A 24,678-nucleotide genomic window follows, 5' to 3' on the forward strand; every position below is an offset into this window, starting at 1 on the left:
CTAAGCCATAGACAGACGTGGAGAGGGTTGGTAAAGATTAAAATGTGCCTCAGGGATGTTGTGATTATGGACACAGTTGATGTACTGGAGCAAAACCATAGCAACCCATAGACGGGCCATGATGGAGTCTGAGAGCCGTTGCTGGGTAGACCCCTGGTGTCTAGTTCAGGTTCAGCCTCTTCCCAGCCACACTGCTTAGCACAGTTGTTCCCAGGTGTTGAAGCAGGTCTGCATCACCTCTTCCCCTCGTCTCTCCCACCCCTGTGGATGACTGTGTGAAGAGGGGGATGACGAAAGAGGGTTGCTGGAGATGGAGGGCTAGGAAAAGCCTCAAGTCCAGTTGGAAAAACAGGAGCCTCTGTTTCCCTCCTTTAGAATGATCCCGTGTCTATTCTCCTCCATTCAGGCTGTGTCCCCCAGTCAGTGCTGTGTGAAGACACACGTGCTGCCCCTGGCTGGGTCTACCAGGTGTCTTGGATGACCGAGTGTCTCCTCCAGAGCTCTTGGAGGAGGGACTGCAGTGTCAGTGTAGAAGTTTATTCCAGCCAGTCCCAGCTCTCCCATGGACCCGTCGTGTAAGCTTGGGCAAATGGACCCTTCTGTGCATGTATTTCTTGGTCTATAAAATCCACATGATAGGAGTAGCTGCCTCGTGAGTTTGTTGGAGAAGTAAACGACTAGACAGTAAATAAAGACAAAATGTGTAGGACACAGAAAGCGCTGCTTGAGTGTCAACTCTGGCTGATACCATCGTCATCTGCAGGAGACTCTAAATAGTTTTCAACACTTTGTAAGAGGCTACTGATTTACTTATTTAGTCTAGCCATTGTTTACTGCCTATTTCTACCCTGTCCAAGTGGTAGGCTCTGTTTATTTGTGGAAGTAGTACCAGCACCTAGAATAGTGTGTGGCACATAGTAGGTGCTCAAATAACATTAACTGAATGATCGAATGAATAAATGGTCTAAGGAAAGGTGACTGCTCTCGGGCTTCCTACCAGCTACCCTTCTCTCCCACGAGGTATGAAACCCCAGTCCTCAGACCATGGTGGTCTGAATAGGAAGGACACTGGGGCGATCACCCGGCTTGGGTTCCTAACACCTGCTGCTTATCACCTGTCAGAAAGTCCACTGGGAAGACTGTGTCAATTAAATTTTACATATAACTAAACCGGTAAGAATCTAGCATTTTAAATGGAAATCCAAAATCAGTTCATCTGTCTGATTGATAATGAATGACCAAGGAGTGAAGTTTATTATTTTTTTTGAGCTCCATCGTTTTTATGGCTCTTTAGTTAAAGTCAAGACCTGAACGTTCTTTAGCCGCTGACACCTCAGATAACACCTCTGCTTAGCTTTATTCTGTTCCATCTTAAAACACTGGGAAATGTTCCCGAAGTGCATTTTCAGGAGGAAAATCTCCACCCAAGGCTCAGCTGGTGCTGATCTAGTTGAGAGATATGATGCTCGGCGTCTGTGGAACAAGGCCCTCTTGTTTTGCCTCTGCGGCTGAACATTGCTGTCCCCACAAGCAAGTCTTTCTGTCCACACTGCCCTTCACTGTGTTCACCCTGAACATGGAACTGAGTAAGAGGAGACCCAGACCAAGCGCTCGCCTCTGCACTGAGGGCACATCTGTCAGGCTTGGCCATTACCAGTTGTTGCTGAACTAGGATGCCAACCCCAGGACTTCTTCTACCCCTGAGCCACGTCATTCTAGATAAAGTAATTTGTGGGTAGACATATGCTGCATCATCAGCTCCTTTTGCTGCCTTTCAAATGAAGCTCGGCCGTGGAAGGATCTGTTGGTCACCTGTCAGGGGTCCCCACCTCTTGCTCCCAGCCTCTTGCTCACGCCCTGTTGTGACTCCTTCATGGGCTAGGAACTGTCGGGGCCCTGTTAGGACCCTGAGAGACTTTGCTGTTTATGTGTACTATGTGCTTTTTGCTTAATCGGTTACTTTTTGTGTCACTCAAGAGATTTCCAAATGTCATGTGGGTAGAAAAACAGGGAAAAAAATGAATGTGTTAAAGTTTGCTTTTTTAAACAATGAAATTATGCATTTGGGGAGAGTTTTATACATTTTACTTGGAACCACACATCAGAAACTTTTTTAGCTGGTCACTATTTTTCTCCAGAACATCTAGAGTTGTTCTAAAAAGGACAGTCTGATCTTTCATTGGTGCTGGGAAATGCTCGCTCTTCCTGAGGTTTAAAAACGTCAGTTGCTGGAAACACTCATTTCCATTGATCTCTCCCCATTTCTGTCTGTGTTCACAGGTAGCAGGGAACACTTTCCAATGCCACGATCTTTGGTTTTTCAAGTCACATAGAAAAGTGCTTGAAGATGTGTTCCTCTAGGGGAACTTGTTCTATTGCAAATGGTTTTTGGCAAAAGACCCGGAGTAGATGAAGTAAACTTGGGCATGGAGTTCTTGGTTGGAAAGCTCTGAGGACTATGTGATTGTGTTTCACCCTCGAGGCCAGAGCGATGACCCATCACTATGGGGACAAGGGTATGCTGTGTTAAAGTTCACCCATCAAAGGCCTCCATGTAATGGACAGACTGGCCACCTAGAGGAGTCGCCCAAATGAGACTGTGGGGTTTGGGAACATCTAGTGCTCTAACTGAAGTGACTTGAATGTAGCCTCAAGGTATAGGATAGGGGCAAATTGAGAAACTGGCCAAGTCAATTACCCTTGTTAAACACCACCTCTGCAGAGTGTGGGAGCACTGGTTTGGCAAGTTTACTCAGCACTGAGGGGTAGGGAGATGGTATGTGGGAGATAGAATGGATTTGATGGATAGAAAGTTGCAGTTAGCAAAGGGGGAGATTCTGCTTAGGACTGGTGTGTTATTAGAATCAGGTTTCACCGAGGTCCTGGATGAAATGTCCCTCAGTATCTCTCTGGTCTGGTCTGCCTTTGTGGCCCCTTTGTGCCTTTGTGTAAATACTCTGGGTCCTGGTCTGGCTCCTTGGTATCCTGAGAATGAGAAAACGATGCCCAGGGCCTGACCTTGGGAAGTCTCCCTCTGTGGGTGAATCCACTGGATGACTGAGATGCACCAGCTTGAAGTTCTTTGGTGTGAGTTGGATCAAAGAGTTGGCAGATCCAAACATTCTGTGTGGCCTGACCCAGCATCTGCCCAGGCTTCTGAGGCTGAGAGTAGCCCTCCAGGGGTTGAGTGGGGGAGAGCAGCCAGTCTCCCAGGGAGGCCTCCTGACTCAGCAGTAGTGACCAATCCAGTCAGGCCCACTTTAATTCACCAGAAAAAGAGAAAATCCAAAGACATTCAGAAGAGTCTGGCAGTAGGCCATGCTCCTGATACTTGGGTGGTGTTAGGAGATGTGAGATGATCTACTGAGTAGAGCTGCAGTCTAGACACATGTTCTGTCACAGAGCCTAGAGTCAGAGGTGGCTTCATGATGGGATACCAAGCTCTGCTATGAAGGACTCCTTTTCTCTGCCTAGGGATTAGAGGGACCCATGGGTCTGGAAAATGGATGGAAGTACAAGAATGGATTAAAGATTTTGTTTTTGTTTCTAGTGACAAGAAGGGAGGGGGAGCTCAAGCATAGGAGATTTAATTGGCTCATTTAGAAAACCACAGGGACAGAACTGGCCTCAGCACAGCCACAGCATCGAGCTGAAAGGCATGTCCAAGTCTGGCCCAACTTGTCTCTCAGGGACATCCAAATTTCCTTGAGTTTCATAAGGGTCCCCAGCAGTGAGGTCATAGAGGGTGGTCCCTTAGCAGTCTACAGTCTTCCTGTGCCAAGCAGTTATGCCATGTCTGCTTTGGGGTCTATTTATTAGACACAGTTTGGTTGGAGAGTATGGTGGTAATTGCTTTTGCTAGTGAGACCTAGAGAGTTGGGCAACACCTCCATGATCACCCACCAGGTTGGGTTGGACAGACTAGGATCCAGAGGCTTTCTTCCATCGGTGCCTTCCCCTGCATTACGTCCCAGGGACAATTATCACCTTATATCGACATTGGCTTCATCAGTTATTCATCTCGCCAGGTGTTTATTGAGGACTTCTCACAAACCCAGAATATGAACTCCTTTCCCAAACAGAGAAGTGAAGTTGATGATACTAATGTGTGCTGCTTATTTTTAAGAAAACAACTTGTGTCTTCCAAATATTATTCTCTAATCAGGTAATTACATGCAATAGCAGTATTTTGTATGCAAGGGTATTTATGTTCAGTCACAAAATCAATCAAGAAGAGAATTTTTTAGGATACAGAATGCCTTATATTTTTAGTCAAAGGTTCAGAATTTGTTTCTTCTGAATCTCAGCTGAAACTTTAGTTTCTTGGTTTGGTTTGGTTGACATATGACATTGTACATCTTTGTAGGGCACAGGGTGATTTTGACACCTATGCATAACATGCAATGGGCGAATTAGAGCAGGTAGCATTTCCCTCCCTTTAAACTCTTGGTATTTCTTTGTGTTGTGTCACCCTCCTCTCGGAGCCTTTAAAAACTGTATAACAAATCACTGGGAACTAAGCTACTTGCTGTGTTGAGCACGATAGGTACTCTTCCCTCCAGAATGTGCTTTGGTTCCCGTTCTCTGACAGTCCAGCCTCTAGTGGCCACTATTCCACTCTCTACTTCTATGAAGCCACCTCTTTTAGCTCCCTCTTTCTGTGCCTGATGTATTTTACTTACCAGAATGACCTCCAGTTTCCTCCAAGTCACAGACAACAGGATGCGCCCTTTGTTATGGCTGGGTGACATTCCATTGTGCGTCTCTGCCTCGTCTTCTTTCCTCCTTCCCCCTGGATTGACTGCACAGAGTTGCAGTTTTTAAGTTACAGTCAGAAAGCTACTTCTTCAGTGTTCCCTTGGTTGTATTCTCTGATGAATGTTCCTCTCCCAGGAACTCCTGGCTGCCATGGAGATTAATCCGAAGCCCCTTTCTTCCTGCTGCCTCTGTGTGCAGCTCCATCCTCCTGGCTTCCCCACACCCACCCACCCATCCATCTGCAGCTATTTCCATCTCCCCACCCAGGGCACCAAGGGCTCCTCACCTGTGCCTCCACAGGGTTCTTCCTGTGTCCACAGCTTTCCTGCCCTTAACCAGTCATCTCCTGTGCACCTCTCAGGTCCCAGCCAAGACGTCGCCTCCTCCAGGAAGTGTTATTGACCCTTCTTGATGCCCCTTCTTTGCTCCCTGAGCACCCTGCATTCTGCTTCTTCTGTCAATGGCCAGTCAAATTCTCCCAAAAAAGACGAGAGTTCCCAGGTGTCACGTAGGTGGGGCAGGGCCTGCGTTTCCACAGGTGCATTCCGGGAGCTTGGCCCAGGCAATATTTGGGATGGTTAAGTACATGAGTGAACAGTGAATCGCTGTCATTTGTTGCTTTCTTGTGTTTCCCCAGAATTACAACCGGCCCCCTGTGATGGCACTAGCCATCCCCATTGCCGTGAGGTTCCTCCACAGAGGCAGCAGGGAACTGCGCAGGAGCCTGTCTAACTACCTGTGTCTGGCTGCCATCGCCAAGGCGGAGCTCCTGGCTGAGCACACCGAGGTGATAGTCAGGAGCATACTTCAAGGTACAGTGTGAAGGCCAAGCTCAGGTGCATGTCCCTGGGGTTGTCTAGAGGTGTCTTCCTAAGTGCTTATGGTTTGTGGAGGGAGATCTGGAGGTGAGGCTCCCTTGGGTCTTTGGCCCTGCCTCTAGGTGACTTGTGAGCATGTGTAAGGTCACTGTCCACCTGATGAGTTGCCTGGACTCTGGACAAGCGGTAGGCGCCACTCCAACCCTGCATATCCCAGTCCAGGGGGCTGTTTTCCACCACCCTGTCTGCCTGCTCCAACTCCAGCTCTAGAGGGTGCCTCTGTGATGGTGGGGCAGGCTCCACTGCTGGTGATACTGAGAACCTCTTCTTCTCATGGTTTCCAAAAGTAAAAAATGCCCTTGATTAGATGAAATACACTAGAGTGTTTAATGTCTTCTTCAATGTGATCATAACTTGGTAGTGACTTAAAAGTGTATTACATACTGCCACAAAAAATCAAACCAGGGCCTCTCTCTTAATTCTTCCAAACTTTGGAAGTACAGACAAGGTCAAATTAGTCCACACAAAATATTCACCTTGTCTTCTCTTTTTCTTTTGGCTTCAGATCCCAAACTTTTTTGTAACATTTGGGATCAGGCATCAACAGATAATATATGTGATATGTATTCAAATGCCCCCAGTCTCATTTAAAAAAAAAAAAAACCCTGTGAAATTCACAAGTTACTTACCCCTTATTTCATGGACACACCCCACACGCCCACGTGGAGCTTCCACACTGTGAAGTGCTCCCAGTGCAACTGATGAGACAAAAATTAGCAGTCCGGTTCCACCCAGCCTCAGAATTACCAATTAACTAGTCCCTTAGTTCCACCCAGCCTTTAGGATTAACAACAAACTAGTCCTCCAGTTCTGCCTAGTCCTTGGGATGCCAGCTCAGTCCTCTAATTCCCAGCACCAGCTCACTGTGGACCTCCTAAGGAGGGATCTCTGCACCCCCAGACCTATGAGTGGGTCCTCCCAGTGTCTGTTGATGCCCAGATATATCTGAGGCAAGCTGAATGGTAAGGTCTCTCTCTCGACCTTGTGCTCGCCTGTGAAGAGTTGTCATTAATAACCCCAGTCAGGATTTTTATTTCTAATTTCCTTTGGCTATAGAATTTAAATGCTAATTTCACTTTATATGTGATATTGAATTTGCTAAAAGTCCTGAAAAACAACTATACTTTTTCACCTCCTTGGAAACACTATTGGAACAAATTCATAGGACTTGCAAACATTGAAACACACAAGCATTTCAAGACCGTGGTAGTCCAACGTGCTAGTAACAGATTTATGAAAAAAAAAAATTGAATTATATCTTTACAGCCGCCAAGAATTTAGCTCATTCATTTGAGATTTTTAAAAATATGGTTTCAGTGACAAAGAAATCTTTGAAACACAAAGTATACTTTCTAAATTCACTGCAAGCATTTGAAATAAACAAATGATTTGGTTTATTTGATTTGGCACCATGAAAATCACCATGAAATGAATGGTAACTCGAGCTACAAAAGATTGGGACTGTGTGTTTCAGGGTTTAGATTTTCAGGATCAATGTGACTGTAAAAGTCCCCCATGGCCCACATGAGTAGCAACACGGAAGGAATTTTGCTGTCTCTGAGTAGCAGATTTTCTGCTCTTCAAATCTTTGTCTACTCCTGCCAAACAGCTCTAGGAGGCATGTTGGGATTTCATTCTTCATTACTGTAGTTTTTCTTGCCTCTAGACTGTCAACTTTGACCTGTAGTATCCTAATTTTCATATATCTTCTTCTGAATGGCCACCCACTTGACCAAAATTATTATAATGATGTTAATAATAATTTCAATGGCTGAAGTTTATTGCATGCATTCTTTATGACATTAATCCATTTATACCCACTGTATCATGTAATTCCCCCAAGAACCCCATAACTGAGGTACTATTCTTATCCTATATTATAGTTGGTAGTATTTTAAGTAGTAAAAGCCCCAGGTATAAATGGTTTGACGAAGGAGAAGAGGAGAAGGAAGAACAACTTCTCTTTGGCACATGACCGAAGAGTCCACTAGTAAGTATATCAGATTTCTCAAGTGGCTTAGTGGTTGTATTCAAAGTCGTTGCACAGTTCTGCTCCCTGCGGCTGGGTTTACTTGTGTGTTCCACTGTGGGCCACCACAGCTCCTTGCCCATGACATCACAAATACTGGCTGTACCCCAAACCATCCAGCTTCATGTCTGCTTGCCCTGACATGGGCCACAGACCATTTCTGAACCAGCCCATCATCACTGCCCAGGACACTGTATATCCTTGGCCAGGCTTGGGTCACGAGCCACCCTGACAGCAGAACCACCCAGGTGGGAAGTGTAGAAAGAGAGGACCCCAAAAGAAACCCAGGCTATTCAATAAAAGAGAATAAAATTATGGCATTTGCAGGTAAATGAATGGAGTTAGAGAGTATCATGCTAAGCGAAATAAGCCGATTTTGGGTTTTGGGGAAAAAACAAAGGCTGGATGTTTTCTCTGATAAGTGGATTGATGTTAATCCATAATGGGGGCATGGAGCGTAAGATGAATGGAGGAACTTTGGATAGGGAAAAGGGGAGCAGTGAGGGGAGGGGTATGGGGAATTGGAAAGATGGTGGAATAAGACAGACATCATTACCCAGGTACATGTATGACTGCATGAATGGTGGGACCCTACTTTGGATACAACCAGAGAAATGAAAAATTGTGCTCCATTTGTGTACAATGAATCAAAGAGCATTCTGCTATCATGTATAACTGATTGGAACAAATAAATTTAAAAAACAAAAAAGAAAGCCAGGCTGTTGCCAGCAGTAGTGTGAATACATACAGGATCCCACAACCCCACAAATGCCTACCATTGCATTTTGTAGACCAGCAAGTTGATGCTCTGGGAGGTTATAAGGGGGATCGACCCTGGCCATGTCACACTGCAGCCCACCCCCACAGCTGAATCTCAGTTCTACCCAACACTTGCATTCTTATCTTTCTGAGCAGAACCCAGCCCCCCATAAATATTAGCCAGGATGTTGAAGCCAATCATGACTGCCTCCCTATATTTAAATCCCTTGGGGACCAGGGAACTTGCCATTTCCTATGAGGACACATGCCATCTCTGGACAAATCCAAGTGATCAACATTTCTTCCTCAGGCTGAATTAAAAGTTCTCTCCCTTGGGCCTCCCACTTTTGGCTTTGGCTATTGTCCTGTTGGGCCATCAACCCCTGTTGCTCTTCATAAACAAGCTTTCAGATGTGGGGACGCATGGTGACACCTTGCCATTCCTCCCCTGTGCTGAGTTTCCTCCTCCACTGTAACCACTTCAGCTTCTTCCCAGTTCCCTCAACTCAGCAGATGGTGAGTTGATTCTGCATCCATTTGCGGGGTGTACCCCAGTCCCTCTGCGTGGCCACCCTCTGGTTCCCTGTTGTCATCATGTGCAATCCATGCTGCCCCTGATGCTCCAGGCTCCATCGTGTGCATGTGAGGACTCAAATGGAGGCCCCTTCCCAAAGGCCATGAATCAGATTCACTTTCTGTCCATCACACAAGCTCACTTTTGACTCCCAGTGAAGTTATTGTCCATTAAGTCTCCACACATACATATAGTTGTTTTAGGGTATGAAATGTGCATACAACTTGATTTAACAGACATGTACATATTTAGACACATTAATCCTTTTATATATATATATACAAATATATAATATAATGTATATATGCATATATACAAATATATATGTATATACAGGTATATGTATATATACAAATATATATAATGTGTGTATACGTACAGTTGTTTGAGCATATTCATCAGTCTCCACTGCATTCTGTGTGTTTAGCTGGTTTTTTAATCCTCATGCAAGGACTTACTTATCCTTAATTCTTTATTGCTTTTTTTTCTCATGAGATTTCAGCTTATTGCTTTGCCATGTCAAGATCTTATTTGAGAATGTATCTTTCATCTCAATATATCTAACAGTTCTTCCAAGGTTCTTGTCATCTGTATGCACACTGGCACTCTGGTCTCCATTTTGGAGCCTTAGTTAAAGCATGGGTCAGATGGAGCAGGAGAGCCTGGTGGTGTGGCAGTAGTGTCTGCCCCTTAGCTTCAGTTGGTATCATTTCATTGACAATGTTTTTTACAATTTATTGTAATATATCTGTCCCTGATTTCAAACCAAAGGCTTTGTGTATGCTTATAAATTGTACCCCTGAAGGTAATTATTTCAATAGTTCCAAGTCGATTTTTTTCAGTTTTCATTATTAAAGGTTATATAGGTAATGTTTACTTTTACATTAAATGTAAATACAAATTTATTTTATTCAAATTGTGCAGACTCCATTTGTCTGCTTTGTATCCTCTGAATTCTCAGTGAGAGGAAACTATAAAAGGCCTTTTCATAAACTACAAAAGGAGGGTTACAGATATAAACAGAATGATATTGAGTCACACTTGAGTTATATTGGGTCACACATGAATGTTACAAATAAAATAGACAATTGCACCAGCATTGCAAAGTCAATGCACAACAAATATTTTCTTAATTTAAAAAAATCCCGTCCCATTTAGTTTTGTGGGCAAAGTTTAATAAATATGCAAGAAATAAAAAGTTATAATTTTATGTAAACTTTTCCAGATAAAAAGAAGTACTTTCTCCAGCTAAATAATGCTTGTATGTCCATGAAACAACAGACAAGAATGGTGTAAGAAAAGGAAATGCAAGTCCATCTTTATCTGAACATAGATACATAAATCATAAGCTTTTAGCAGCATGACTCTAGCAGTACTTGGAACAGGTGATGATTAGCATTTGTTGAGTGTGTGCTATATCCCAGCCACTGATCTTTTACTCACATAACTCTCCCCTGGTAGTTTATGAGGAGAAACTGCATTATCCCATTTTATAAAATGCACAGTGACCAAGTTGGATCTATCCCAGGAAGGCAAGGATGGTGCTTAACCTGCAAAATGTAATTCCCCACAGTAAGACTAACAGGGTAATCAGTGGTCAGTAGGATGTCTTGAAAAGTTCAGTACCCACTCATGGAAAACAATTGCAAACTAGGAATTTTGGAGAACTCCCTTAATGTGATTTAGAGGATATTTATATATTTAATGGTGAAACAGCAGAAACATTTCCTTGAAGCCAGGGATGAGACAAGGATTTTACTACATTGAAGTAGATGTATTTACAGTGGCACTGTAAACCTTAGACCAGAACAATAAATGAACATTGGAAGAATCAGAAAGGAAATGGCAAAACAAACATTATCTAAAAATATGATTGTTTGTAGTATAATATATAAATATTCTCTAGTCAATTTTAGACACAATGACAGAAAGTTTAGTGATTCAACTTGTAGAAACCAGTTGTTTTTCTACATATCAGTAATATACATTGGAAATAAATTAGTTAAAAGTATTATTTAAAGTAGAAAAATACATGATATCTAGAGGTAAAATGCGTGTGACTCTTGAGTAAAAATTATAAAACTTTTTGGAAAACAATCAAAAGATAAGCAAATGGATCAATATACTATGTTCATGGATGGGAGAACTTGAGGTAGCAAAGATGTCAACTTTCAATAAATGCAGTGACATTTTAATAAAATACCAACAGAGATTTTTATTAAAGATAACAAGCTTGTTTTAAAATGCACAAAAGATTAAGTGGAACAGAAATAGCCAAAACTATTTTGTAGAAAGAGAAGATAGGAGAAGTGGGGGAGGAGGAGGTGGTAATTTCCCTACTTGTGAAGTCATAGTAACTAAGAGGGTGCAGTACTAGTCCTAGAGTAGGTAAAAGCTCATGTGACAATGGGCAGGCCAAAGACAATCCCATGCACACATGAAACTGACATGTGGCAGGGAAGACTTTGCAGTGGAGAAGAGTGGACCTATTCAATAAATGGTTCTAAGACGGCTATCTGCAGAACAGTACATATGAATTAATTTCAAGTATAATAAAGACCTAAATATAAGAAGGAAAAATTTATCTCTGTTAGTTAAATTCAAAGTATGTTCATAATAAAAGCAAACTAGCAACTTCCTTTTTCTAGCAAAGGGTACCAAAACCCCAAACTAAAATCATAACTTTGATTTTATCAAATGCTTCCTCCTGAATTAAAAAAAAATAAGCCAAGGTTATCACTTTGGGCAATGAACTTGTTTTCTGCTTAAGCCATATTGGAAGTAACTTGGTATTTCGTAACATCAGAACCCTTTTAGAGAGTCTGTTGTTTAGTGTTCCTGAGTCATTCTCCACATTCACTTTCTGCCATATGAAGACAGATATCCTTCTGACCAGCACTGGGAAATAAAAGCATGACCAATATGTAGGCTGCTCTAGTTGCCACATGGCTCACCCAGGAGGCTGACAGTACTATTGTGGTTTTGAGATCGTCTCCAACTCTATGGGGTTTGGAGAGCTCATAGGGAACATTCTCCAAATTTTGATTTGGAGCTCTGTGATGCAAAGCACAGTCTTCCATCAAACTCAGAAGCAGTGCTGTCCCTTCCTCTGCATTTCTGGGTCAGTAGCCCCAACCAGGAACCATGCCTGTCTGTCAACAGGCCTTTTACGTGGTCCTCTGGCACAAGGCACAAGATGACCTCAAATAATTTGAAACCTAAGCAGAAGGTTGGAAAGAAAATATAATATTGTCTCAGCAAGAGTCCAGATTCCTTTCTGACTTTACTGGCAACAGCCCGCAGAAGACTGTCTAGTTAATTATGATAAATTCACCTCATTTCTTTCTCTGTGTGAGACAAAATTCAAACCACTGATTGGTGAGTCGTTTCAGAAAAATGAAGATAGGAAATTGACTCCCCATTTATTGTGGGAGTAATAATATGCCCCAGGTAGGGTGGATGAGGCATAAATAGAGCATCTATGCTCTGTACAGTATTCAGCCCATAGTTCCTCATGCTTACTAAGCTTCTCCTTCTTATTGTCATCAGCATTGTTGCTGCTATTCTCTCTCTGGTCAGGTATTTGCTATGTACCATCCCATGTTAAAATGTTAGAGGCAGAACCCTGTCCATTCATGGAGTTTCATCTTCTCCAGGGAGATGCTAAGCTATTGAACATTCATGATACAATTATTATTAAAAGATCTCAGTTTTACCATATTGCAGGTTGCTAGGAAAGAGTTTATTGATCAAATATTCTAGGCAACAAGTTATTCAACTTACTAGGAATATTTAAAATGAATGTTAACACACATGGGGAAATTTTAAATATAATATTGGGAAAGTCAATCGAAAGATGAATAAAGAAATAAAGACACATCTTGTAAGAGAAAAGGATTTCTTTGGAGTTGTTAGCCAAGGCCTGGATCTGATGTAAGCCAAAGTTTGCACCTTCATGACTTTACCAGCAGATGTAGCTGTCAAGTACAGGAGGCCTCACAGACAGGAACCCACATGCTGGACTCTGAGACCACTCTGCACAGTATGGCAGGGAAAGCCTCATAGACAGGGCATCCGTGTGCTGAACTTGGGCACCATTTTAGTCAGTTTTTGTGTTGCTCTGACCAAAAGACCTGACAAGGACAACTTAAAGAAGGTCAAGTTTGCTTCAGCTCATGGTTTCAGAGTTTCAGTCTGTGGTTGGCTGAGTCCATAGCTATGGGCCTGAGGTGAGGAAGAACATAGCAGAAGGGTGTGGTGGAGGAAAGCAGCTCAGAATATCAGACCCAGGAAGCAGAGAGAGGTCTGCTCACCAAGGACAAAATCTAAACCCTAAAGGCAAGTTCCTAGTGGCCTACCTCCTCCAGCTGCACCATGCCTGCCTACAGTTACCACTCAGTTAATCCATTCAAGTGGATTCATACACTGATTATGTTACAGATCTCCTAATCTAACAATTCACCTTTGAACATTCTTGCATTGTCCCACACACGAGCTTTTGGGCAACATCACATATCCAAACAATAACATTCCTCCCCGGCTCCCACCAAGCTCATATCCATCTCACAATGCAAAATACATTTAGTTCATTTCCAAAATCCCCCATAATCTTAACAGTTACAGCATTGTCAAAAATCCAATTCCAAAATCTCATCTGAGACTCAAGGTAAACTCTTAGCTCTGAATTGCCATGAAGATCAAAACAAAATTGCATGTCCAATATATAATGGCACAGAGTAAACGGCACAGAGGGGAACAGAGGGGCATAGAAAGAAGTGATAGGAACCGAGTAAGACCAAAATCCAGCTGGGCAAATGAGTCCTGTAGCTCCATGTCCAGCATCTGGGGCACATGGCATTATGATATTTTCTTCAAAGGGCTTGTGCAGCTCTGCTCCATGACCTTGCTGGTTATAGCCCCCATGGCCGCTCTGCTTTCTGTATGAAACAAAATCCAAACCACTGATTGGTGAGTTGCTTTAGGAAAATGGAGACAGCAAATTGACTTCCCGTTTATTATGTCCCATGTATGTTGATAGAAGCTTAAAGAGAACATCTAATGTGGAAGAGCATCTAATGGGAAACTGCAGGAATCCACTTGTCTCTGTTTAATTCCTGTAGCTTTTCTAGGTAGACATTTCTGGCATCTCTTAAACTTGAAGGTCTTCACTGCAGCTTTGGCTTCCTTCTCATATCTTCATGCATCACCCTTTCAGGGGCTGCCTGCAAGGATTCAAACCCTGATGCCCCCTGCCTGGGTTCCCAGGCCTTCTTTTGAAATCTCACTGGAAGCCTCCATGACCCCCTAAGTCTAGCCACCTGCATTTCTGCAGAACCAACACTACACAGTTAATCCCAAGCTCTGCTACCCTCTCAAGAAATAGTCCAGCCTCCTGGGACCATGGCTGGAGTGGCCTCTGGGTGCCTGGGTGGCTAAGTGTGGTGAAACAACTTCCAAGGGTCTCCCTGTGCAAGCAGAGTCTCTTCTCAAAGAAATTTTTACTTTTACAACCTTTAACTGAGATAGGTGCCATCTTGCCAACTCCTGAGATGCTCTTAAGCCATCTTTCCTGTTGTTTCTGAGTAAAGTACTTAGCATCTCTTTAGTGGATATACTCCCTTTAACAACCACAACTGTCTTAGCCCCAGCTGCACTCACACTTTTCTAGAAAAATTGCAAGTTTTTAGAATCGTTCTGCTTTCTGCTTCTGATTATTATGGTAAACTTGGCTGAAAACCATGAGCAATAATAATGCCACACCCTTAATGCTGTGCTGTCTAGAAATTTCCTCCAACCAGATTAATTAGGCCATTGTCTTTAAATTCAGCTTACAGAATGTCTCCAGACATGGGCATAATGTGGAGAACATTGCCAGAATGTAACATGAATTGCCTCTTGTCCAGTTTCCAATAGTGTGCTGCTTCTCCTCTGAAACCTGGTGATCCCAGTCTACTGTCCACAGTCTTGTCGGCATTCTGGTATTATAAGCTCCCATCTGAATCACCAGTTAAGCAAAATGTACAACACTCTATAGCTTTTCCAGCTTGCATATTTAACCTTTTCAAAATTCCTGCCCCAGCTTCTGAACCACTTGGTCAGGTTAGTCACAGCAACAGCTGTACTCCTGGTACCAGTTTCTACTTTAGTAAGTTTTTATGTGACCAAAAGACCTGATAAAAACAACTTCAAGGAGGGAAACTTGGTTTTAGTTCACAGTTTCAAAGAGAGGAGAATATACTGTGGTGTATTCATTTATGTGCATAGCATAAATGAATACACCACAATGAATTTCACCTTCATGTATATCTACAAAGCACTAATTTTTAAAAAGAAAAAAAAACATTTTTAAGATATAGATTTCATTTCAAATATTATTTCATCTTTCAGAGAGGAGAGATATGGGGAGATGGCCAGCGTCTCGGGTGTTCTTCCTGACCAAGAGGGTGTAAGCCACCTAAGAAGTTAAAGTCTAGAATAATTAGTGAAGAACAAAAAACAAGTAGTCAGAAAGACATTTTCAAAAGCAGATCCCTTGATTGGTTTAGTCCACATGGTGGAGCTGGACAAAACATGGCAGTTCAAGGGATCCCTTTTTGTACAATATATCCTTGAAAACTCTTCATCATGGTAGGCAAGTTTTGTTATCTCTAATTTCTTGACCAACTTGAGACTCAAAAAGAATCATCAACATGCCCTATGTCTTGTATTTAATAAGTTAATAGGTAATGGTGCCAGGTTTGGATGTTGGATTTCTGACCCAAAAGCTACCATGTTTTTTTTCTACACTCCAGATTGATCAAACTGAATGCAAAAGTCAGTCATATGAATTTCCATGTTCATGGAATCCAGAAATACATGGACATACATATTTAAAGTAACTAAGACTTAACTTTAGGAGTGTTCTTTCTTTGAGCACTGAAAGAGAAGATGAAAGAATGTTCTGAGAATCATCTACAAAACAAATTCTAGGAACATTGGCCTTAGTAACCTTCTCAAAAGATGAGCTACTAATGTTAGATTTCACAAGAAATGAAATAGAAATCAATTATAATTTATTTTTATAATTCTAATTCTTTATTGAATTCAAGTCAATTAAGGGCAAGTTATAAATAGCAAGCTCTAAAATTGTATGATATATGCTTAGTTGTCTAGTGTCCTGAACATATCTCAGAAGAATTAATACTTAAAAGCCAATGTATAGACAAAGAACACACATCAACTGTTTTATTCACATATTATCTCTGTTAAAGAGTTGTTTCACGGGGCTGAGGATGTGGCTCAAGTGGTAGTGCGCTCGCCTGGCATGCGTGCGGCCTGGGTTCCATCCTCAGCACCACATACAAACAAAGATGTCGTGTCCGCCGATAACTAAAAAAAAATAAATATTAAAATTCTCTCTCTCTCACTCTCTCTCTCTCTCTCTCTCTCTCTCACTCTCTCTCTTTAAAAAAAAAAAAAGAGTTGTTTCACTAGACACACCTACATATGTGCTAGTGACTGGTATCCCAGTTTCCCAGGGACTCAGAGATTCATGGGACATGGGGACTTTGATAAAGCTGGAACTGCCACAGGAATACCAGGACAGTTGGTCCCCCTACTCCACACAAGTGATGCTTTACATGTATGATGTATTACCTGCTACACATTTTTTTTCTTCCTAATAGTCTGGTCCTGAAGAATTATTTTACTATGCTATGATAGGGCGATGGCTCCAGTAACTAACCAGGAATGAAATCGTGTGCCAGTGTATAAACTAAGCTAGTGAGCTGATATTTCTTTTTAGATATTTTTTCTCAGGTTTACAAAATTCTTTACTTCTTCCTTTTGCTGATACCTCTGAATTCTAAATTCATTTAGTGCTAGTAGTTAAGAAAATAAAAGTCCTGTATCCAACTTCCTGAAAATTACAATGTATCTTTTGAGTGTAGGCTATGGATATTACAGAGAGATTAAGATGCATGGTCTTTTTTAATTTAAAAAGTTACTGATCAGGATTAGATCTGGTAATATACTAAATGGATTAAGAAGATAAAAGTGTGTTTTTCTCTTATGTAAATAAGTCAGGGGCAGATAGCCCAGGACAGGCTAGCTGGCTTCATGATCATGAGAAACCCAGGCTTCTGTATTGTTCTATGAAGGCTCGTGGTCGGAAATGGTTACTGAAATTCCAGCCATCATTACTACATTCCAATCAGACAGAAGAAAGAAGAAGGAAATCATATGTAGCATTTCAAAAATAGTCAGAACTTAGACATGGAACCATATCCAGCTACAGGTAATGCTGGAAAATGTTGACTTGACTTTAGTGGCCATATGTGCCACTAAAACTAGAATTCTATTACTTAGGAAAAGAGGTAAATTGGGTATCAGAGAACAATGAGAAGTCCTGGGCGCGTATTTCCAGACTCGATGCTTTAGCAGTTTCTGTTTTTATGACTCAAGGATTACTTTATTTTCTTCTTTGCCCCAAACATACAGTTACTATAATAAATTAAAAGGCCCTTGCTTTTACTTTTGTTAGCCTACGAGTGCACATTTGTCTGGTCCACATCAACTAGGGTCTCTTAACAAACAGGTCTGTCTAATCCAGGAGGAAATGTGTAAGGGAGTTGCAGTGGAGCCCAACTCTGCCTGAGTCTGGGTGGGTTTGATTCTCCCGGCTGAGAGCTCAGGTCATACAGACAATAGCAAGACAGGGCCTCAAGTGGCGGGGCCTATGTCAATGATGTGATTTCCCAGGGTCTGAGACTGGCCTCTCAGCTCATAACTGCAAGTAATTTTCTTAGAGACTCATCAGCTTGGTTTTGTGAGTCTCAAGAGCGAAATGAAACTGTAATGATATCATGAACATCCTCAAAAATAATTAGATTTGAGGGAGTTTCATTGCCTAAAGGCACAAAGAGTCCAACCCCAGCCCCCTTTCCTGAGAAGGTCCAAGAGAGATAGGTAACTTGTCAGAGGACACTCAGCTAGTTATAAAATTACCTCTGGCCTTATTTGCAAATCTACATGCAGGAAATGATCTGCATCTGTTCCAGCCCCATCTTTAGAAGGACACTTCAGGCCTGTGGTTCACCTACTTCATGAGCAGCTTTTTAACACCAGTCCCTACATGGGTCCACAGGAAGATACCAGTGCCCCTGGACGGGACCAGGTTCGGCCAACCTCTCCCTTGGGTGCTGGAGTTATTGCTTGGTTCCCAGATTTCTAGTTCTCCCCAGTGACCACAGCTTGCAGGTACCACGCTGTCTCTGGGGAACTCAGATAATGCATGTTTGTTTTGTGTTTAAACAGTGGGAAAATTGTATATGCTCATGGATTCATCAAATTGGAAGAGAACTTGAGATCATGTTTCCTCAATTCCTTGACTTCTCAGGGGAGAAAACTAACCTCCAGCAAGATGAGGACCTTGACTTAGCCAAGATCCTGTCTCTTACTTAGGATTTAGGGGAAACCCAAATTAATTAATAATTGCTATTTACATAATCAGTTAGTCTCTGAAAACTAATTGCCTACTTTAGATGAAAAGGGAAAAGTGAGGTTCTTCAAAGCCTGCCTCACACTTAGAATCAGATGCCAGAAGCTAGTTTTACAAAACATTTTATTTACAGCAGAGCTTTACAAAAATAAAATTAATACAAACCATTTTACAATATAATTTACACAACTATCCTCTTGAAAAAGGGATGTTGACCATAACACATAAACTACATTCGTATTCGTTAAGTCACTTTGTGGTATAAATACGTTTTTATCGTAATTTTCTGTAGCAAAAGTACATACCAAGAAGAATGAGCAGTGGACAACAAATCCTGTTTTGTAACTCTTCCAATGCAAAATTCGTCTCTGGCCAAAAATAAATTAACCAAAGCAAAGCAGAACAGTCGTCCCTCTGTTCAGCATACACAGTTCTTTTCAATTATTTGGAGTTTATCTGACAGCGACACCGCATTAATCTGAAACCGCACGGCACCGAGTCTGGTAACAGTACCCCGAAGCCTTCTCCAGTGCCTCCCTTCCGCTGTTTACTCTGGATTGTGCCAAGGTAAATACAGGCCCAAAATGACTCTGGCAGTCGTGGGTCTCAAGTGTTCTCGTTGTGCACCAAGCTTCGGAGCCTTCTGGAGGCTGGCGGCGTGTCAGCCAGGATGACCTTGGCTCCAGCGCCTGCGCCAGGCCTAGGAGACGTACTGCGCCCCTCCATGCGGCTGGACCTCGGTGACGCCCCACCCGACCACGTTGCCCCGGCGGCTGCAGGACTCGGGACCCGCGGCCTGGGCCACCTCCTCCGGGCGCAGCGCGCGGTCCCACACGTTCAAGGCCGTCACTCTGCCCGCCAAGGCCCGGGCCTCGTCGAAGCCGCCGGCACAGCAGCCGTTCTTCTCCTGGCCCAGCTGCATCACGCCGCCCTCGGGGACCACGTGGCCCCTGGCCTTCCCCGCCGCGGCTGCCACCAGCTCGCTGTCCACCCACAGTGACGCGCGCCCGTCTGCGGAAGTCCAGGTGCCACACAGGTGGGTCCACCTGCCCGGGGAGACGGCGGTGTCGGCCACCAGCGTGTTCGCCTCTCCGCCCACCACAAACGCTGTGGACCCAGGGCTGAGGTACAGTTGGATCTCGTAGGGACTCCTCTTGGTGCCGTAGGAGAACAGCACGGTCTTGTTCAGTACCTCTGTGGCTTTGACCCAGATGCACACACTGAGGGACTCGAGCGTCATGGGTCTCACGGGGTGCACGCTTCCAAAGATCTTCTTGGAACGCATGGGGAATAAAAGCGCCGTTTCACAGCCTAGAGCAGCAAGAAGTTAGGAATAGGAAAAAAAACAAACCTCAGAACTAGGCTGCATTTAGTTATTTTAACACAGGCACGTTAATAACTATAATTGACAACTATATGCAGGGTTACATTATCACTTAAGGGGCCTCCAGTCTAATCGCTGTAGAGAAAAGAAAATGAAAAGAAAGTCATCTGTCTTACTCAATGAAGCATCTGGATAGAGAAGTGAACACCGGATAGGCCACCCAGTCCAAACCCAGTAATATCGATCCAGTAATATCGATCTCCCCTCCCACTTAATTTTTTTTTTTTTTTTTTTACTGTTAAATCACCATGAGCCAAGTTCAGACAATGCGCCTATAATTCCCAGGGGTTCAGAGCTCAACTGACTTTCCTATTCTTGACTTCTCTAGCCTCCTAAAATAATAAACTCGTGAAACCCAGTGAATCTGCCTCATTATACGTGGCTGTTCTCCACGTCTTTTCCAACAAAATTGTAGCACAATGATGTTATTGGAGAATACATTTCAATATACCACATGTTCTCAGATGTTTGAAGTTGTGAACTTTTAAAAGTTTTCAGAAAACTAATCTTTGAAAGGCAACAATGTATAATAATGATGACTAATCAGTATTCATTCTGGGTGCCAGATACTGTGCTAATCCATTGGTATGTTATTTTAATCCTTCCTCACACCAACCCTAAAAAATAGACTTTTTATTCCCATTTTACAGATGAGAAAAGGAGACAAAAAGAACTTGTCTGTGCTTCCATAGCTGATACGTTTTAAAACTGGAATTTTAACTTAGGCAGTCTGGTTAGAGAAGCCACACCTTAAACATACTGCTTCCAAATAATAAAATCTTTGGTTTGGACTAGGAAGCTGGAATTCAATTTATTTTGCTGCTCATGAGTACTATGCAGCTTTTGATGAGTCCCATCATCTCCCCAGGCCTCACTGTTATCTATAAAAAGCCTCTCTATTTCCCAAGTCTGTAAGCCACAAGTAGACAGCACTCAAGAAGAACTGGGTAGTCCAAGGACATGCTTACAAATTCCTACTTTGTTCACATCCTTATAAATATTAGTTGAGTGGTAATAGAAAAGCTTAAGAGGAATTAATTCTTCCAAGGGTCCTGGTTTGAGAACATATTTCTGCTAAGGAAGACTTCTGAGGAGAGGACTTTCAAACTTGGGGTGAGAGTTCATGAACTCCCACCTCTGTCCTTCTCAAGGCCACAGGAGCATCCGGGAGCTAGGGATGCTACAGGGAAGACCTTCCAGGGTCTTTTGGAAATTATGATATTGAAACTTTAACAGGTGGGCTCTCTGTGTGACAAAGAATTTTTAAAAAACTAAATTAGAGCCAGACATTCACTTTATAACAAGCTAAAGGTGTGCTCTAAGATGGTTTTGAAAGTAGACTCCCAGAACATTTCAACACTAACTGGTGAGTAGGAAGAACTTTCAGGAACCAAACACCCATGGCAAGGGGTTGTAAACTGTGTTCAGCTCCTACAAATGGCTGTGAGCTGGCTTTGTCCTGAAAAGATTAAGCACATGTGGACTTAAACTTTTTGTGATTGTCAAAAGAAAGCTTGAAGTTCAGGAAATCATATAAAAGTAACTACAATATTAATGCACAAAACTGATTCTGGTACTCTGGAAAATGCAATCTGTTCCCTGAAAAAGTTAATGCCAAGGTTTTAAAAATTAATTTTTAAAATGAAATTACTAAGTCTGAATTTTTTCTAGATGCAGGCATTAATTAAAAAATAAAGTTCATAGAACAAAAGATTACCCTATTCTAGGGCATGGGAGATATTCTGGTCTGTTAAATTTTAGTCAAGTGGTGTTCAAGAGAGTGCCTACTGCAATCTAATTAACTGACTTCCTGTTTAAATAAGCCCAGGCGGTCAGGATCGCATTCCAGAGCATTCCTGGCTGTGTCTGGGAGACCCTGCTTCTCTCTAGGCTGCGCTGCTATATGCCTTCATAGAGTGGAGCTATGTGTTGGCTTTTTTTTTTTTGGGGGGGGGGGCTTCCTTTAGGGGCCAGTGACTGAGGTTCTTTATGCCTCTTTAAAATGTCAGAAACTCTCTCATGAAATGGCTTTTAACTAAGATGTTTTCCTAATTATATTAACAAAGACCAAACAAAATTAAAACCAGCTTCTTAGAAAGCTGACAACAGAAAGATTAGGAATCCCTTAGGATCTGAACTGGCAGGAGACCAGAGGACAAATTAAAGCTTTTGGGTAAAAGTATTATTGAATGTAGTAAGAATTGACATTTAGAATTCATAAATATATCCCTCTTCTGCTGTAACTAATATGCAAAAGTGAAAAAGAAAATTAGGCAACTCTTCTGTTTTTTGGGTACATTTTGTGTACACTGGCTTTAAGTGGTTTGCAAAGCACAGAAATTTCATGCATTAACATAGAGAAATTATCATTTGTCTCCTCTCACATGAAGGCTGTATTTTATATTCAACTCTATGTTTTGTCTCCTCTGAAGCCCTATTTAATATTTAAGAAAATATGCCCTGTACTGCTAAACAGTCCTCTGTTACTTGGCAAAGATCCACATTATGGCATGGTTTCCAAGAGTTTAAAGGAACCACGCTCTCACACATGCTATGACTCCTTGCCTTTTCTGGTAGAAGTTGTTTTATTGGAAATGATGGGAAGGATGGCATTGTTTGATTGTTTTTGTTTCTGGAGAGTCTTATAAAAAATTTGATATTTTTCTGACATGACACGAATTTTCTGAAACAACCCCAAATGATTACTACATCACCATTTCTTAGAAATTTTGACTAAGAAAGAGTGTTACTTAGCTCCAAGTCTTTTTTTTCCTCTTTCTTTGACCAACTTCAAAACGCATTGTCTCTCTGTTGGGAGGTTCATGGATGTCACGGGGTCTGTTCCCACAGGCTGCACCTAGTAGGGACTGTCTTTCTTCGCGGCCCTGATCCTTTGGGTCAGGCAGGACCGCCTGCACCTAACTCTGGCAGGTCTCCCACGCCCTCCTTCTTCCACCGTCCAACCAATTCCACAGACCCTGAGCGCTGGCGGGGGAGGAGGAGCCCTAGGGAACTGCTGAACCTTTGGGAGATCATATTCTGCCAAGTCTCCGGCTGGGAATAGGCCCGGAGGAGGAGCCGGCGGGACCCCTGAAATAGCGCGGGAAACCAGAGCTCCAGCAGAGAGCTGAGCAGGACAAAATTAGAAGACGTGGAAATCCCTAACGGAGGGAAGCTGAGTCGCGCGGGTCACGGTCACAACCGGCCAAGGGAGCCCCTGCCGCGCCTGGCGGGATAGGGTGTCAGCGGCCTTTGACTGATGGCCAAGCCCCAGCCTTCCTCTGGGCTGCCCAGGCTGGGGATGATTCTAAGGGCAAGCTCCGCCTCGCGTGCCGCTCGGTGCCCGTGGCCCGGCTTGCAGCAGCAGAGCTCCGTGGCGTTTCTGCTGCAGAGGAGCCGCGTTCTTACCCGCGCCATGCTTACCTGCCGGCAGCCAGCGCCCGGCCGCCCAACCCTGCAGGGCGCGCAGCTCGGCCTGCGTCCGCCGCAGCTCCTCCAGCAGCGCGCCAGGCGCCTCTGCGCCCTCCAGGCGCGCCAGCCTGCGGCCCGCATCGCGGCTCGCCCGTAGCAGCTCATCCAGCGCGCCCTCCAACCGGGCCTCCGCGGGACACGGCCGCGCCAGGCCTCCTGCCAGCCGGCTCAGCTCCGTGCGCAGCCTCTGCAGCTCGCCGCGCAGCAAGTCGTCGGTGGCCTGCAGCAGCATGCCCTCGCGCATCTGCGAGTTCTCCAGCATGATGAACAGCTTGTCCCACTCCGAATGCTCCCGGCTGCAGTCGCACGGCGTGGCTAGAGCGGGATACACAGGTTACCGCCAGGTCTCCGTTGGGAGTGCTCGGCGAAAGCCGACCTCCCTAGGTGGTCCCCGGGCACATCCTGGTCCCACCCAGCACCCCGCTTCCTTTTAAGGGCCGTAAAACAGCACGTAAATATCTCAAAAATGAAGGAAACTAGTCCCAGAGAGTTTAGGTTGAACTCTAGGAAATTGCCGTTTTTGCAGCTAGAGTTAGCCAAATGTCCAACTCACGATGTATCTGCTGCAGAAAAAACTTTCGAAACCTCCCGCCTTCCTCAAGTATCTCTCCCTTTTGCAAAAGCAAACAATCATCTTTAGCTTGTTCCCTTAGCTACAAAGTACATGTACCTTATTTAGACCAAAGAAAGTTGAAAGGAACTTACGGTCCTCAGTGGGATGGAGTCCGTTGAATATTTCGTTGTCCATGTTCACATACATGAGATCATAATCATCCGAGTTCTCGGCCAACGCTGCAGCGCAGACGGCGCAAAGCAGAACCACAGGGAGATGCATTGCGGGAGGAGACCAGTTCTTCCCTGGCTGGCGGGAGGGGAGCAGGCAGGGGCTCCGGTGAGGGAGAGCGGGGAGTGAGAGGGAGAGGCTGAGCCAGAGCTTAATAAACCCGGCGAAGCCTGAATGGGGATGAGTAATGCCGGTGGCACCGCACCGCACCGGAGTTCCCCTGGATTTGGGGGAGGGGGCTGGATGGGAGGGCGAGGGGGACGTGGAAGTTGCGCAATATTAAGCCACAAAGTTTACACTGCAGTCAGATTAATAGGAGGAGGGTCAGAGGGGAAAGAAGCGAGAAACCGGGCTTGACAGTCCCCCTGAGGATTCGCTGTTGTAACTTGAATTGTTAGCGCTAGGGATGAGGGGGCGGGGGAGAGACGTAACTCAGCGGGAATGGAGGTGTGAATGCAAATAATCATTTCGGCATTTGGTGTGAGTTTTTATTATTTCACAACCATTTACAGAAAACTTTTTTTTTTTTTCACTTGTCCTTTGGACACTTTTCCGCTATGAAA

General features: G+C 43.6%; 2 protein-coding genes across 3 annotated transcripts in view; one reads left to right on the top strand and one right to left on the bottom strand.

The window, feature by feature from the left end:
* Positions 1–24,678, top strand: part of Veph1 (ventricular zone expressed PH domain containing 1) — a 210,018-nt gene that overhangs the window by 30,584 nt on the left and 154,756 nt on the right. For both annotated transcript variants that reach the window (XM_026392926.2, XM_026392927.2), the window contains exon 3: positions 5,396–5,570. In XM_026392926.2, the coding sequence (XP_026248711.2) occupies positions 5,396–5,570 (175 nt within the window). The remainder of the gene's footprint in view (positions 1–5,395; positions 5,571–24,678) is intronic.
* Positions 18,651–24,275, bottom strand: Ptx3 (pentraxin 3). The gene is made up of 3 exons (XM_026392928.2): positions 24,037–24,275; positions 23,284–23,646; positions 18,651–19,787 (listed from the first exon to the last, which is right to left on the bottom strand). The coding sequence occupies exons 1-3, from the start codon at positions 24,164–24,166 to the stop codon at positions 19,177–19,179; spliced, it is 1,104 nt and encodes a 367-aa protein (XP_026248713.2). The 5' UTR covers positions 24,167–24,275; the 3' UTR covers positions 18,651–19,176.

This window comes from Urocitellus parryii, chromosome 2 (genome assembly GCF_045843805.1).
Source record: "Urocitellus parryii isolate mUroPar1 chromosome 2, mUroPar1.hap1, whole genome shotgun sequence".
Lineage (NCBI taxonomy): Eukaryota > Metazoa > Chordata > Mammalia > Rodentia > Sciuridae > Urocitellus > Urocitellus parryii.

Coding starts and splice junctions, on each gene's coding strand:
- Ptx3 (XM_026392928.2), bottom strand. CDS start 24,166: ATGCATCTCCCTGTGGTTCTGCTTTGCGCCGTCTGCGCTGCAGCGTTG. Junction 23,647..24,036: donor ACTCCATCCCACTGAGGACC/GTAAGTTCCTTT, acceptor ATCCCGCTCTAG/CCACGCCGTGCGACTGCAGC. Junction 19,788..23,283: donor CGGGCGCTGGCTGCCGGCAG/GTAAGCATGGCG, acceptor TTGCTGCTCTAG/GCTGTGAAACGGCGCTTTTA.